Source organism: Myxocyprinus asiaticus, chromosome 7 (genome assembly GCF_019703515.2).
Source record: "Myxocyprinus asiaticus isolate MX2 ecotype Aquarium Trade chromosome 7, UBuf_Myxa_2, whole genome shotgun sequence".
Taxonomy (NCBI): domain Eukaryota; kingdom Metazoa; phylum Chordata; class Actinopteri; order Cypriniformes; family Catostomidae; genus Myxocyprinus; species Myxocyprinus asiaticus.
This window is the reverse complement of record NC_059350.1, coordinates 21,182,501-21,196,952: the sequence shown is the minus strand read 5'-3', so window position 1 is coordinate 21,196,952 and position 14,452 is coordinate 21,182,501. Positions and strand designations below refer to the sequence as shown.

Below are 14,452 nucleotides of genomic sequence, written 5' to 3'. Positions count from 1 at the left end.
CAAGTGATAGTTCAGGCCGATAAGATTATCTGTAGTTGACGGATTCAGTTTTTCAATGACTGATGATGACCGAATTCTACATCAGTATTGGAATCAGCCATTAATAAACCCATTTACTATAAGATGACCAGATAAATCTTCTAATGCTCATATTACATACTCCAGCATAGAATCTATGATGTCTCCCTGCTCTCTAGACAAGCTTGTTTTTAACAAAATCAGAACTACAAACACAGTTTCTCACTGTAAAGATCTGATCAGCAAGTTTATATTTCTCTTATTTTTTAATACTCATTTGGTCTGGTTCATACTCACGTTAAGACTACAGCAGGTTTACATTTCTTTGTAATTTTTCAAGCCTTTGCTTCACTGTCACTGTTTAGGTTGTGTACACAGACTTGCAGCAGCAGAGCATGTCAAAATGCAAATAATGTATGTGTATTGTTAATAATTACAGCTATTATAACCAGGAGAACAACAGTCAGCATATTTTAAAATCTTGGCTTTGAATGTTTACTTGTCACTGGCAGGCATTTTTACAAAGACAAGATCTACTGTTCACAGTGCATAACACTTTCTTTTCTGGAGGCAGAGGTTGAAATATGTCTCCCTGCAACTTCTGTCGTATCAAGTGCTTATTACTGTACACAAAGATCACAGATACAGCCAAACATCACTACACCCACTTTTACTTACAGTACAGTAGACATGTCAGTCATCAGTTCATTCAAAGATTACTTGATTAGGTCTTGGAGGAATCCAGTCAAGCTTGAAAGGTAAGGCTCGGAAAACAATCACTAAAGTCCTAAAGGAAGGTAATTTCCACTGATCTAAAAACTGCATGCAAAGACTTGTATAATATTTGTGCCACATCTATTGTGTTATGTGCTTATTAACATAAAAATGTTATTTTTAAAACTTTTTCAATATATTCAAGTTAAAGTCTGTAAATTTCAATGTTAAATTTAGTGCTGTCAGTCGATTAAAATTTTTAATCACGATTAATCGCTATTTTTCATAGATTAAACGCAGATTTTGAAAGTGCTGAAATTTGAGTCTAAATATACTTCTTTTCCAGTCAAAATGCACATATTTCCTTCTTAGCAAAGAAAACAAAACAATATGTAACAATATAATGTTGTATTAACATTTTCCAAACAAAGCCTTTCACAGTATAAAGATAGAAATGCACTAAAATAGCACCAATTCAAGTAACATTAAAAGTTTCCCAAAGTCTAAGTGGGAGGTTGAGTAATTGAAAGAACTAGTCCTCCCATAGGTTTTATATTCATTGCAATCAGCATTAAATCTCTTAAACTGTCATCCTCCACAATATTAATCTGTCAGTAGACTGTGGCTATCTGCTTTGTTACAGCAATGGTGAAGCCGCATTCATGATTGCGTCAGGTCGTGGAGTTTTCATGGACTCCAAATGAAAAGTGCTTCCAGACAAAAACGTCTCATTCTGCGTTTTGGTGATTTTTGCCACAAGTTCCATCTAAGGTTGTTTTGTACAACAAATAGCATTAAGAGCTCATTTCCCCATCACTTTATCACTGACACTGAATCACTGCTGTGTGTGTTTGTGGTGCATCCATCAGTGTAATGACTCTGGGCGGACACATTACAAATGTTCATTACAAATGTTCCGCCCTTTCAACCAGTGTTTATGCTGTATTAACAGTAAACGCGTTAATCGTGAATGAGAAAAGTTAACTTGTTAAACTTATTTAATTAATCGCATACATTAACATGTTACATTTGACAGCTCTAGTCAAAAAACGTATCTTAAAACTCCTATCTTAATATGCTTAATAACTATAAGTAAGCCATAAAGTTGAAGTCCTTGAAAACTTTAAACACTGTCTCTCTGTGGCACAATAAAAATATTGCTCTGTTTGTTTGAGTGTCCCGACCAGCGCAACACAGCAACTTTGACTCAAGTAATGGTGTAAGTTTGGGACCGGACAGTGTTTTTGGCGATCAACAGCAGATGGGGGGAGTGTTCAGGAAAGCTGTTTGAAAACAATGTTTATTTTTGCAATTCTGTTTGGTGACGCTAGTGTCGCAGAAGTTAAACACTTCAGCTTTAAAGTTAAAGTTAGTAACATTAGTTTAAGTACAAAAGTTTATTAGTAGCATTAAAGGATTAGTTCACCCATAAATGAAAATTCTCTCATGATTTACTCACCTTTAAGCCATCCCAGATGTGTATGTCTTTCCTTCTTCAGCAGAACTGAAATGAAGGTTTTTAGAAGCACATTTCAGCTCTGTATGTCCATACAATGAAAGCGAACGGGTGCCATGAGGCTGCTGGCTGTTTGACGGTCCAAAAGGCATATATAGGCAGCATAAAAGTAATCCACACAACTCCAGTCGATCAATGAATGTCTTCTGAAGCAAATCGCTAGGTTTGTGTAAGAAACAAATAGATAATTAAAAAGTTTTTTTAACTTTAAATCATTGCTTCCGCTCACTGCTGTATTTCTGTTTGAAATGACCTAACTCTCTCGTGACATTCGTTCCTCTGTAGTATACAGTCGCTTCCGAGTTCTCGTGTCCATTGTGCTTACGGCGCACGACAGCTCCGTGATGGGTTGACTGGTAACAGGAAGCGTTTTTACAAGTTAATTAAGTTTAAATTATAGATTTCTTTTTTACAGAAACCTATCGATTTGCTTCAGAAGACATTCATTGATCGACTGAAGTTGTGTGGATTACTTTTATGCTGCCTAAATATGCCTTTTGGACCGTCAAACAGTCAGCAGCCTCATGGCACCCATTCGCTTTCATTGTATGGACATACAGAGATGAAATGTGCTTATAAAAATTTTCATTTCGGTTCTGCTTAAGGAAAGACATACACAAATCATGAGAGAATTATAATTTTTGGGTGAACTAATTATTTAATGTTTGTGACGAGCAGTAAAAATCGTGATTCAATTATAAAATTGTGCTGTATCGTGATGTTTCAAGTCGTGTCATAGCCGATGTACTGTCATGTGAATCGTAGTTCCTGGTAATACCCAGCTCAGCTAATTTCAACAGTTGACAACATTTACAAAACTGTCATCATGAGTTCAAAATGCCCAGAAGGTAAAGGACTGCCAGCAGCAGGTATAGATTTTACAAGTTTCTGTACGAGTCAAGCACAGTAAGTTGTCACGCTTCTATCTACTGTACAATGACACTAAATGAATGATAGTCAAAAGATCATGACAGTCAAAAATTATGACAAGTATATGTTCTTGAGATGTATGAACTCACTGCTCCAGGATTTGATCATATTTGGCCTGGGCATCTCTTTCTGCATTTAAAGCTCTGTCTTTCTCAATGACAGCATTATCTCGGGTTTCACGAAGGTTTCTGTAAGAATAACAAACACATACACAGTTGGGTTTGTGTTATGCTGAAACAATACTGCACATTATGTAGCACAGGTTTAGGTTACTACATAACAGAAGTGCTGGAGAAAGTGTCTTTTGCAGTCTTGTCCTTTGACACTAAGAATGCAGATTATGAATGGTCATTCTTTGTTATTACATTATATATATATATATATATATAGACAAACAAAAAACCCAAAACCCAGTATTCCATTGTCATTTGATTCTGTGTAATATACTTTGCTCATTTAAATCAAAATGACTGCACTGATTGAAATGTTCTTAATTTCTGTAACTGGATAACTATTTTCAAATGCTAAAAACACCACAGGTTTGGAAAGAATACGATAATCCCCTAGTTTAATTGGTCAGATTAGGGCATGAACTCACCTGTTCTCTCTCTCGTACATCTCTTTAGATGCCCTCTGTAGGCTCTCGATCTCATGACTGGTTTTCAGGTGAATGCGCTCCAGTTCATCACGCAGTTTATTTTCATACTCTGTCTTATAGTGATCTCTGGTGGAGGGATGGAACTGTTACATAGTGTTACAGTGTAATGCTTTAAAGATCTTAGAGTTTTATAGGATCTTGGATCTCTGCTGGAAATACAAGTGTACTGTATTGAGTTTCTCATTACATAATCCTAGTGTAAAGTTCCATGAATGCTTGAGTTACTTGACATGGTTCCTCATATAATGTGATCATCATATTATTTAAGGCCAATGACATCTAATCCACAAAAATGGACAACTGAGAAAAACTTGATTTGCATTTCTAGAGGAAATACCAGTTGCTGCAAGGCAGCAAAAGAATAGTCTTAAAGTTTTCACTAAGCTTAAATGTTTAGGCATTGGCTCTGCCGCTTTACCGTTACTGGTCGTACAGCCATGCAATGGCAAAACACATTAACAGCTCTATTTGATCATTTTTTCAAAATTGAGTTGTGCCTCTTTGACTAAGATCTGTCCTGTGCCAGACAGGTTTGCCTCAACTACACAGCGATTAAGGATAACACTGCAATTACAGTCTGTGTTGTTGTAGTTCCTGCATGTTGCCGTTGTAGGACAGTATAGATGATTAAATGGATGAAAGGAGAAGGTCAACCATAATTTAGTATGCAAAATTAATGTATGAAAGAATACTAATTGGAATTCATATGCAAATAATATGACATGTTCGTTAAAGGGATAGTTCACCCAAAAATTAAAATTCTCCCATCATTTACTTACCCTCAGGCCAACCCAGAGGTGTATGACTTTCTTTCTTCTGCTGAACACAAAGATTTTCTGAAAAATATTTCAGCTCTGTAGGTCCATACAATGCAAGTGAATGGTGACCAGAACTTTGAAGTCCAAAAAAGCATATAAAGGCAGCATAAAATTAATACATACGACTCCAGTGCTTTAATCCATATATTCTAAAGCGATATTATAGGTGTGGTTGAGAAACAGATCAATATTTAAGTCCTGTTTTACAATAAATTCCCCTCCGTGCCCAGTAGGTGGTGATATGCACGAAGAATGCAAATCGCCAAAAACAAAAGAAGAAGAATGTAGAAGTGAAGATTTATAGTATAAAAGGACTTAAACTGATCTGTTTCTCAGCCACACCTATTATATCATTTCTGAAGACATGGATTTAACCACTGGAGTCATATGGATTACTTTTATGCTGCCTTTATATGCTTTTTGGACCTTCAAAGTTCTGGCCACCATTCACTTGCATTGTATGGACCTTCAGAGCTGAGATATTCTTCTAAAAAGCTTTGTTTGTGATCAGCAGAAGAAAGAAAGTCATTCACATCTGGGATGCCATGAGGGTGAGTAAATGATGAGAGAATTTCCATTTTTTTAATTAATTTAAATTAAAACATTTGCATGTTAAAGGGTTCAGAAAGGCTATGTAATAAAGTTAAACACAGAAATGAATGTGAAAAGGAACCACCATCCTCACACACACCTAGATGCCACATATTTTTCATAGGCGTCTTCTCTGGCCTTCTTGGTGTCCTCAAGCTGGGTCTGCAACCTGTCTAGACGGTCTTCTTGATGAGCACACCGCACATTAAGCTCCATGTTCTGCCTGTTAAGATATTCCTTATCCTTCTGCATCAGTGTTACTGACTGCTGAAGAGTGGCTACCTGAAGATGAAGAGAAGAGAGTGGAGAGAAAGATGAAGTAAGTTAAAGAGAAAATTAGTGACAGACTGATTTATAGGCTGATTTTTGGGCAAAGGCTGATAACTGTGCTCGCTTGGCCAGTTCCAAAATCTACCAGCAGACTCCTTATTCTCCAGATTCTGGCAATTTGAAAAACAGCAGAGCACTAAACAAAATGGAGTCCCAGGAAACACAAGTTCTTAGGATCTTGTGTAATGGTCGACTGATATGTCAGTGGCAAGCATTGATACAGATATGTAGAGAGCAGGGTAGCTGATGACTTATATATTATATATATATATATATATATATATATATATATATATATATATATATATATATACACACCTGGGCTCAACAATAAGAATGGCCCACTGGCCCGTGGCCAGCGTGAGAGATTTTTGGGCCGGTTGACAGAATTGTGGCCAGCGCTGCGTTGTCACCACATCTTATATTTGTTGATCTTGTAAAAGTTTTTTTTTTTTTTTTGCCTTGCGAACTTAAACATTTGGATTTCTGTGATGTACCAGTATTGAACGTGTTGCGAATTCTGCTGATTTAAAAAAAAATATGCCAGCTGACTAACATAGATGAGGTTTTGTTGAAATTGCGAGAATGACTTGAGATAGTCTTGAATGCATCAGTAAGAATAACCCAGTCAGTAATGTTTTGAATCGAATACCATTCATTTATAAAGAAAACCAAACATTCAATGAAAAATATAAATATTATTTCTGGCAAATACCAAAATATTATTATTAATGTATTATTTGTTTGTGATTGGCCAGTGAAAATTTTGTCAGGGCAAGTACAAATCTGAACTAATTAGGGGTTGCACGACTATTGATTTTAAAAAGTCGAACAGTCGAGCCCTTTAGTCAAGTTGAAATCGACTGATCGTGATATTACCCCCCCTTCATCTTTGCAGAAAAACGCCACGTGACTGCAAACTATACAGCAGATGAAAAACTATTTCGCTCCTCTAGCCCCATTTCCTGCCACATTCACATAAATAATACAAACAAATTCATAACCATAAATCCATTCATATTTTAAACAATTTACATCACTTTTTAAAATGCATTATTCAAAATTGGTCTTTGACTAATCTTGTGTGTGCTCAACCCAACTTACCTCTTTAGTTAGTTCATTCCTCTCTTTAGTCATGGCAGTGTGTGTGAGGTCCAGCATCTCTAACTTCTTCCTCAATTCTCTGAGCTCAGTTTCATACCCATCTCTCTCCCTGAGGACACAATGGGACAGCTAATATTTTTATATATGATACAGATAAATAAAATACAAGTAAAATATATATACAGTTGTGCTCAAAAGTTTGCATACCCTTGGAGAATTGGTAATATATGTACCATTTTTAAAGAAAACATGAGTGAGCAGGCAAAACACATTTCTTTTATTTTTTATGGGATTCATATTCAACTGTATGTTATAACAGAATGGCACAATCATAAAACAAAACATGGCAACAAAGAAAAAAATGAAATGACCCCTGTTCAAAAGTCTGCATACCCTTAGTTCTTAATACTGTGTATTGCCCCCTTTAGCATCAATGACAGCGTGCAGTCTTTTGTAATAGTTGTCTATGAGGCCCCAAATTCTTGCAGGTGGTATAGATGCCCATTCGTCTTGGCAAAATGCCTCCAGGTCATGCAAAGTCTTTGGTCATCTTGCATTGACCACACGTTTGAGATCTCCCCAGAGTGGCTCGATTATATTAAGGTCAGGAAACCGTGATGGCCACTCCAGAACCTTCACCTTTTTCTGCTGTAACCACTGGAGGGTCAACTTGGCCTTGTGCTTAGGGTCACTGTCATGCTGGAAAGTCCAAGAGCGTCCCATGCACAGCTTTCGTGCAGAAGAATTCAACTTGTCTGCCAGTATTTTCTGATAACATGCTGCATTCATCTTGCCATCAATTTTCACAAGGTTCCCAGTGCCTTTAGAGCTCACACACACACCCCCAAAACATCAGTGAGCCACCACCATGCTTCACAGTGGGGATGGTATTCTTTTCACTATAGGCCATGTTGACCCCTCTCTAAACATAGCTCTATTTTGGTCTCGTCACTCCAAATTACAGTGTGCCAGAAGCTGTGAGGCGTGTCAAGGTGTTGTCGGACATATCGTAACCAGGCTTTTTTGTGGCATTGGTGCAGTAAAGGCTTCTTTCTGGCAACTCGACCATGCAGCTCATTTTTGTTCAAGTATCGTCATATTGTGCTCCTTGAAACAACCAAACCATCTTTTTCCAGAGCAGCCTGTATTTCTACTGAGGTTACCTGTGGGTTTTTCTTTGTATCCCGAACAATTCTTCTGGCAGTTGTGGCTGAAATCTTTCTTGGTCTACCTGACCTTGGCTTGGTATCAAGAGATCCCCAAATTTTCCACTTCTTAATAAGTGATTGAACAGTACTGACTGGCATTTTCAAGGCTTTGGATATCTTTTTATATCCTTTTCCATCTTTATAAAGTTCTATTACCTTGATATGCAGGTCTTTTGAAAGTTCTTTTCTGCTCTTCATGGCTCAGTATCTAGCCTGCTCAGTGCATCCACGTGAGAGCTAACAAACTCATTGACTATTTATACACAGACACTAATTGCAATTTAAAAAGCCACAGGTGTGGGAAATTAACCTTTAATTGCCATTTAAACCTGTGTGTGTCACCTTGTGTGTCTGTAACAAGGCCAAACATTCAAGGGTATGTAAACTTTTGATCAGGGCCATTTGGGTGATTTCTGTTATCATTATGATTTAAAAAGGACCCAAACAACTATGTGATAATAAATCATATGATCACTATCCTTAAATAAAAGACATTTTTTTTTTGCATGATCAGTCATATTTTCAAAATCAATGCCAAAATTTCACAATTTCTGCCAGGGTATGCAAACTTTTGAGCACAACTGTATACATAAAAATGTACCTATATCTATCTATATACACATACACACACACATGCAACCAGAGCTTTAAAGGATTAAACATTAACAGATCATATATTACTAAACTTTTATACACAAATAAGCAAGGTCTATACGATTTAAACAGTGGAGCTGAAGGAGCAATTAAAAGGGGTCAGCAGGACGTTACCCTCACCGTTTGATTTTGTCATAGTTCTCTCGTTTGTAGTCTCCTTCCTGAATAAGCTGCTTTGTGTCAGCAAGTTCCAGCGTGAGTCTCTGGCAGCGGATCTCCAGCTCTGAGCGTGCTCTCCTCTCATCCTCATAACTCTGGTTGGAGAATGGGAAAGGAGAAATAATAATAATGCTTTGAAGAAAGATTTTTCCCATTCATGTAGTAACTGAGTATCTGTTAGAACCAGTATTGACATGGATATTTGGTTTGCATACCAATAATCTCACTAAGGTTTGTACATGATAGAATTAAGCAGCTCAACTTGGTAAAAACATCATGATGAGAGAATTTAAATTTCCTACTTTGAGATTGACCATGACTAACTATTGTGAGAATCCATTTGGTGTATAACACTACTATTCAATCAAATGAATCTTAAAGTACTTAAAGGAATATTCCGGGTTTGTGGCATAATACTGATTACCACAAAAAGTCATTTTGACTTGCTCCTCAGGGTTCCAGTGAGGCACTTACAATGGAAGTGAAAGGGGCCAATTCATAAACATTAAAATACTCAGTTTCAAAAGTATAGCCTCAAGACAAACAATATGTGTGTTAACATGATTTTAGTGTGATAAAGCAATTACTAACCTTTTCTGTGTTAAGTTATAGCTAATTTTACAACTTTGTTGCCATGACGACGTACTGTCAACAAAACCTAAGACCCTAAAATGGCTGTAAAAATTAAGATTTAAATAACTTTACAGCTCAAATTATACATGAGTTTTAACAGAAGAATTAATATGGGCGCTTTTATACAATTATAAGCTTCACATTTTTGCCTTTAAAGCCTCCCAAATTTGGCCCCATTCACTTGCTTTGTAAGTGTCTCACTGTAACCTCGATTTTTGCTTTTGTTTTTAAGAAAAGGACGAACGTGTAGAAATTATTTTTTGTGGTAATCAACATTCTGTCACAAATGCTGTCGATTGAGGTTAACTCCTTTAACACATGGTATTGGGAAGAAGTGCATGATTGTTCACACCTCCATTAATGATCTTATTTGGTTGCGGTGGCTTTCCAGATCCTCAGTCAGGTTGGTCTTTTTCAACTGCAGTTCAGTCACAAGAGTCCTCAGAGGGTTCACCACCTCATAGAACTGAACCTACATCAAGAAAATATGTACAAACACAAATACTATACACTACCTGTCAAAAGTTTGGACACGCTTAAGTGAATTTTTGTCCTCATGATCTAAAGCAGAGGTGCCCAAACTTTTTCCTTCAAATGGCCAAAAATCAAACTTGATTGAGGGCCATGGGCCGAACGGAAATGTTGCATTATATCAAACTGTATTATATAAAAATATAAAAGTTGCCCTGACTTCCCTCTTTTATGATTTTATAATAATAAAAAATAAAAAAAACATTACCCTGATATCTGCTTAACTAATGCAATAGAGAGCTGCGTCAATGGCATTTTTTCCCCTTTTATCATATGTGACAAGGCGGGCCAAATCAAAGGTCATCACGGGCCAACTTTGTTTGGGCATCTCTGATCTACAGGCTATGCTTAAATGGTTGAAATTAGTTTTGTAGCCAAACATAAATTGTGCCTACTTATTTCTTAACAAACCTTTTTTTTTTTTTTTTTTTTTTTAAATGGAAGAGTTGGAATGGGTTGTGAAGGAAAAGCATCCAAATTATTTTGGGAATTATTATAAAACTGTTCATAAAGCATCCCAGGTCAATACCTCATAAACATGGTTGAGAGAATGCCCAGAGTGTGCAGAGCTTTAATCTAAAGGTGGCTTATGCTGTGTTTCATTCAACATGGAAAGTTGAAATTTCTAACATCCTACTAAGACAAATGCCAGGGAATGCCCCTTGAAATCGGATTCCAACTTAGAAATTCGTGCAGAAACCTTCAACTCCGATTTCGCCAAGACGCAGGTACGTGACGTCACGCAAACGGGACTGCACACAGGGAGATGTACAAAGTTAGTTATAAATCACTTTTATTTAATAATATCCATCAGTGAGTCAATGTTCCTACATTACATGATAATAAAACCCATTTAACAGAGACAGGTGTTCAAAATACGGTGAATTATTCTGTTTTTTGATAATTGTACACCTGTAGCACAAATGCTAGTATTGCAGCATTGTTTATCAATTTGGTTAATACTAAGAGATGTTTCTGGTGACAATCAAACAACTGCTAAGATAAAGGGAGTGAAGCAGTTTTGTTTGCTTAAATGCCATCTTCTGAACTTCGGGCACTGGAATGCCTTTACTGTTGGAGATCAGAGATTTCCCACGTCCGACTTTGAATGGAACACAGCATGATTTGAAAACGTTGAAATATAAGAGAGCTTTAATTTGTTTAACATTTTTGGTTACTACATAAATATTTGTGTTATTTCATAGTTTTCTTGACTTCACAATCATTCTAAAATGCAGTAAGTTGTAAGAATAAAGAATGAGTGAGCAAGTCCAAATCTTTGACTGGTAGTGTGCTTAAGAATCTCTTGGGCATCCTGTCCACTAGTTAATGTAAGGCTTGTTAGTAGGAGGAACCAACGGTATATCTGAAAACCTTAATTTCCAAATCAAGCTATATTCATTGCTCACTGCCACATATTCAGGGATGGAGAGTCTGTCCTCAGGGAGTTCCTTCAGCTCGCCGTACTTCTCCTCAGACAGCTCCAGGTCCCTCAGACTCCTGCGGAGGTCCCCTGCTCGTTCACACAACTGTTGGTTTGTCTCTTCCAGCTGCTTCTGTCTGAGCATAATGGTGTCCATCTCCTGCTTCCTCAGGGCTTGTTGCTTCCTGTATAACAGACACAATCAGAAGCCAAATTTAAAGAGCTGTATACAGCAAGTGTTGATCCTGCATCTAAATAAATCATTTTTGACAGTGGTCAATAATAACAGCATGATCAAGGCCAAAAAAATAAAAACAATTATTTACAGATGGCACTGTAGAAATGACCTATTTACATTCCAAAGTGACCAATTACAGGGGGGGGTTACCAAGATAGTGAGTAGTATTCGGCTGATCATGTAAACCCCATCTCAACATGTTGGCCCCCATGAGGCAACCTTCTCTCATGTAGAATAAAAGAGCTTTTATAAGGCCACTGATATGACTGGAGTCTTCATCTCACGTGAGTGTACATGATTTTAGACATTGTCAAAAATACTACTCATTTCTTTATGTGAAGAGCTTTTCAAAGAGGGAACGATTTCTGAGTGCACCTTTGTCCATTTTGTTGCATAACAGTTTGGAATGCTCCAATGTTTTTTGTCTGTCTAACTATATGACAACTGACCTGTTTTCATCCTGCTGCAGTTTGAGCTGGCTGTCCAGGCGCAGAGCGAGAAGCTGTTTCTGATGGATAGCATCATTCAGCCTTTCTTCCAGCTCTTCTATCTAGAATTGAATGTGAAAAACAATCATTTGAACAACCACAAACCAAAAATACTTGTCATACTTATAAATGATACTTTTCAAGACTGCTTTTAAATGTAATTGAGCAAAATTATTAAGACACTGTTACTATGCCATGGGTTTTCAAACTTCAAACCAAGGACCCCCAAATATCATGATCCCTATGCAGGGAACCCCCTTGCTAAAATATAAAGGCTGGTATACAATACATTTTCATGTGTAAAAACGAATTTACCATATTCTATGTATTATAAAGTAATTTTTTGTTAATTTAATAATTGCTATATATTTTATCATTTTAATTAAGGACAATAAAATATGACTTATTGGAAAATATTTACTTTAAATATTGTATGCCTTTTTTATTATTTTAAAATGTTCACTTATAATATTACTAAAGATTTTTGCACAAAAAAACAAACAAACAAAGAACAGTCATTTATTTGTAAAACATGATCATTTTCCACCCTTATTTTGACCCTCTGTCCGAAACTCTCAGTTTTGGTGCTGTTTCTCCTTTAAGACTTGATAGTAAACGCCCACTGTTATGATGGGCTCTCTGCACTTGACTGATCTGCCCTCTCCTTGCCATCTCACTGCAAACACTACTGGGCGGGCCACAGAAGTTATTAAAGGTAAAGCAGGCACTGATGTGTTGTTGCGGAGGCGGTCAGATGCAAATATCTATCACAGTGTGACATCACAATGTGGAGGAAATAGAGATCGAGTCGTTCCGGCAGCTTGGTTTCAACAAATGGTTATTTTGTAGCGAGGAGGAAGTTTTGAATTCTGAAACATATGTTTTTAACAGTATGCTTTTATAATACAATGACCTCTTATATGTCAAAAGATCAAGGAAAAATGTATTCCTTATGGCATGACGCCTTTAAGTGGACAGCGTATCTTTTTTTATTCCCTTTACTCACAAATTCATGAAACATTTTCAGTTAAATTCGGTGTCAGTTTATCTGTATAGTACCTTTCACAATAAATGTTTCTTACTTTTAAATACGTTTTACAGAGAATATTACTTTACAAACCCCACTGAGCAAGCTAAAGTTGGCAAAGTCAAGAAAAGACTTCCTAGAAAGATACAAAAATACAAACTAGTCTGGAAAGTATATTGCAAAGAAAGAGAGATGAAGACTTAGAAATGAATAAAATAAAATTAAAAAAATCATAAAACTATATGTAGATGTTTTTATCCATTACTATTAAAAACTAGGACTTTTGATAGAATAAAATAATCATAAAAATCATGTTTTTCACATGTTACACTTTTTCTGCAGATCCCCTTATACCCCCCATGAGGCCCCCTAAGATAACCTGGACCCCAGTTTGAAATCCATACAACCTTTACCTTGGTCAGATGGTCCACTTTAAGGTTGTCTATGAGCAGATTTTTCTGTGACAGCTCTATCTTTAGTTTTTGAAGGTTATGGAGCAGCTCTTTTCTTTCCAAGAGCTGTTTTGTGACCTTCCCTGCGCCATCTTTCTCATCCGAGGACGAGATGTCCTCTGTGGGGACTGTTGTCTCCAGACTGAAGTCCTCAGACTCGATAGAGCTGGAGATGTTTGCTGTAGGGTCCTTCTGCTTCTTGGGTGGCATATTGATAGTTATACACGACGATGCTCCTGTTAAACTTTATCATGTAAGACCATCACCTAATGCAGAACAGAAGACATATTCTTAGCAATTTCGAATCATCATGGTTCCATTTCTCTTCAGTAATGAGTAGTACAGTAGTAAATCAAGCGTCAGGACAAACGCTCAAGAGCTCAAGGACACGAGAGGCATTAACGGATAAGCTCTTACATTCACTGGTAAGCGATAATAGCTGGAAAACCGCAGGAAAACCATACATAAGTTTATTTAGCCTAACTACTTGCTAGTAAATAACCTCTTGACAAGAACAACCTGACAAAGTATCAATTCTTGTAATTATTTAAACTTGAATGTATCTAAAGTACAAAACTGATTATTAATTAAAACGAGAACCGATTTTTCTCACCGACTGTTTTTAAGCGTCCCGCCGCCCATAGGAACAACAACGGATGACAACAGACAAGTGACGTTTGCGTTAAAGAGCGTCTCCTAAAGACACCAGTTTGCGATGGAAAAGTAAAGCGCCACCTATAGGAAACCGCAGGAATAGGACTCTTATTGTGAAATTCACCCAAAATTTGCGACCGGAAATACGTGAATTGTTTCAAAAAGTCGTAGCATATTTCTCATTTTGTGAACGAATTAATGTCCGTTTTATTTTTTATGGCATGATAATTTAGCGATGTCGAACCGAAACATAATTGGACCCGCTTTGCCACCGACGATGGGAAAAAGCAAAAGTGATGATTCGGA

General features: G+C 36.9%; 2 protein-coding genes across 4 annotated transcripts in view; one reads left to right on the top strand and one right to left on the bottom strand.

The window, feature by feature from the left end:
* LOC127443890 (progesterone-induced-blocking factor 1-like) overlaps positions 1–14,163 on the bottom strand; it is a 52,746-nt gene extending 38,583 nt beyond the window's left edge. The window contains exons 1-10 of the mRNA XM_051702922.1: positions 14,106–14,163; positions 13,454–13,758; positions 11,975–12,075; positions 11,274–11,472; positions 9,686–9,805; positions 8,662–8,795; positions 6,680–6,788; positions 5,346–5,527; positions 3,777–3,902; positions 3,268–3,366 (exon numbers count right to left, since the gene is read on the bottom strand). Coding sequence (XP_051558882.1) covers positions 3,268–3,366; positions 3,777–3,902; positions 5,346–5,527; positions 6,680–6,788; positions 8,662–8,795; positions 9,686–9,805; positions 11,274–11,472; positions 11,975–12,075; positions 13,454–13,702 — 1,319 coding nt within the window. The 5' untranslated portion in view covers positions 13,703–13,758; positions 14,106–14,163. The remainder of the gene's footprint in view (positions 1–3,267; positions 3,367–3,776; positions 3,903–5,345; positions 5,528–6,679; positions 6,789–8,661; positions 8,796–9,685; positions 9,806–11,273; positions 11,473–11,974; positions 12,076–13,453; positions 13,759–14,105) is intronic.
* Positions 14,164–14,290: 127 nt separating this feature from the next.
* LOC127443914 (GPALPP motifs-containing protein 1-like) overlaps positions 14,291–14,452 on the top strand; it is a 14,882-nt gene continuing 14,720 nt past the window's right edge. For all 3 annotated transcript variants that reach the window (XM_051702964.1, XM_051702965.1, XM_051702963.1), the window contains exon 1: positions 14,291–14,452. This exon is cut by the window's right edge and continues 11 nt beyond it. In XM_051702964.1, coding sequence (XP_051558924.1) covers positions 14,382–14,452 — 71 coding nt within the window. In that variant the 5' untranslated portion in view covers positions 14,291–14,381.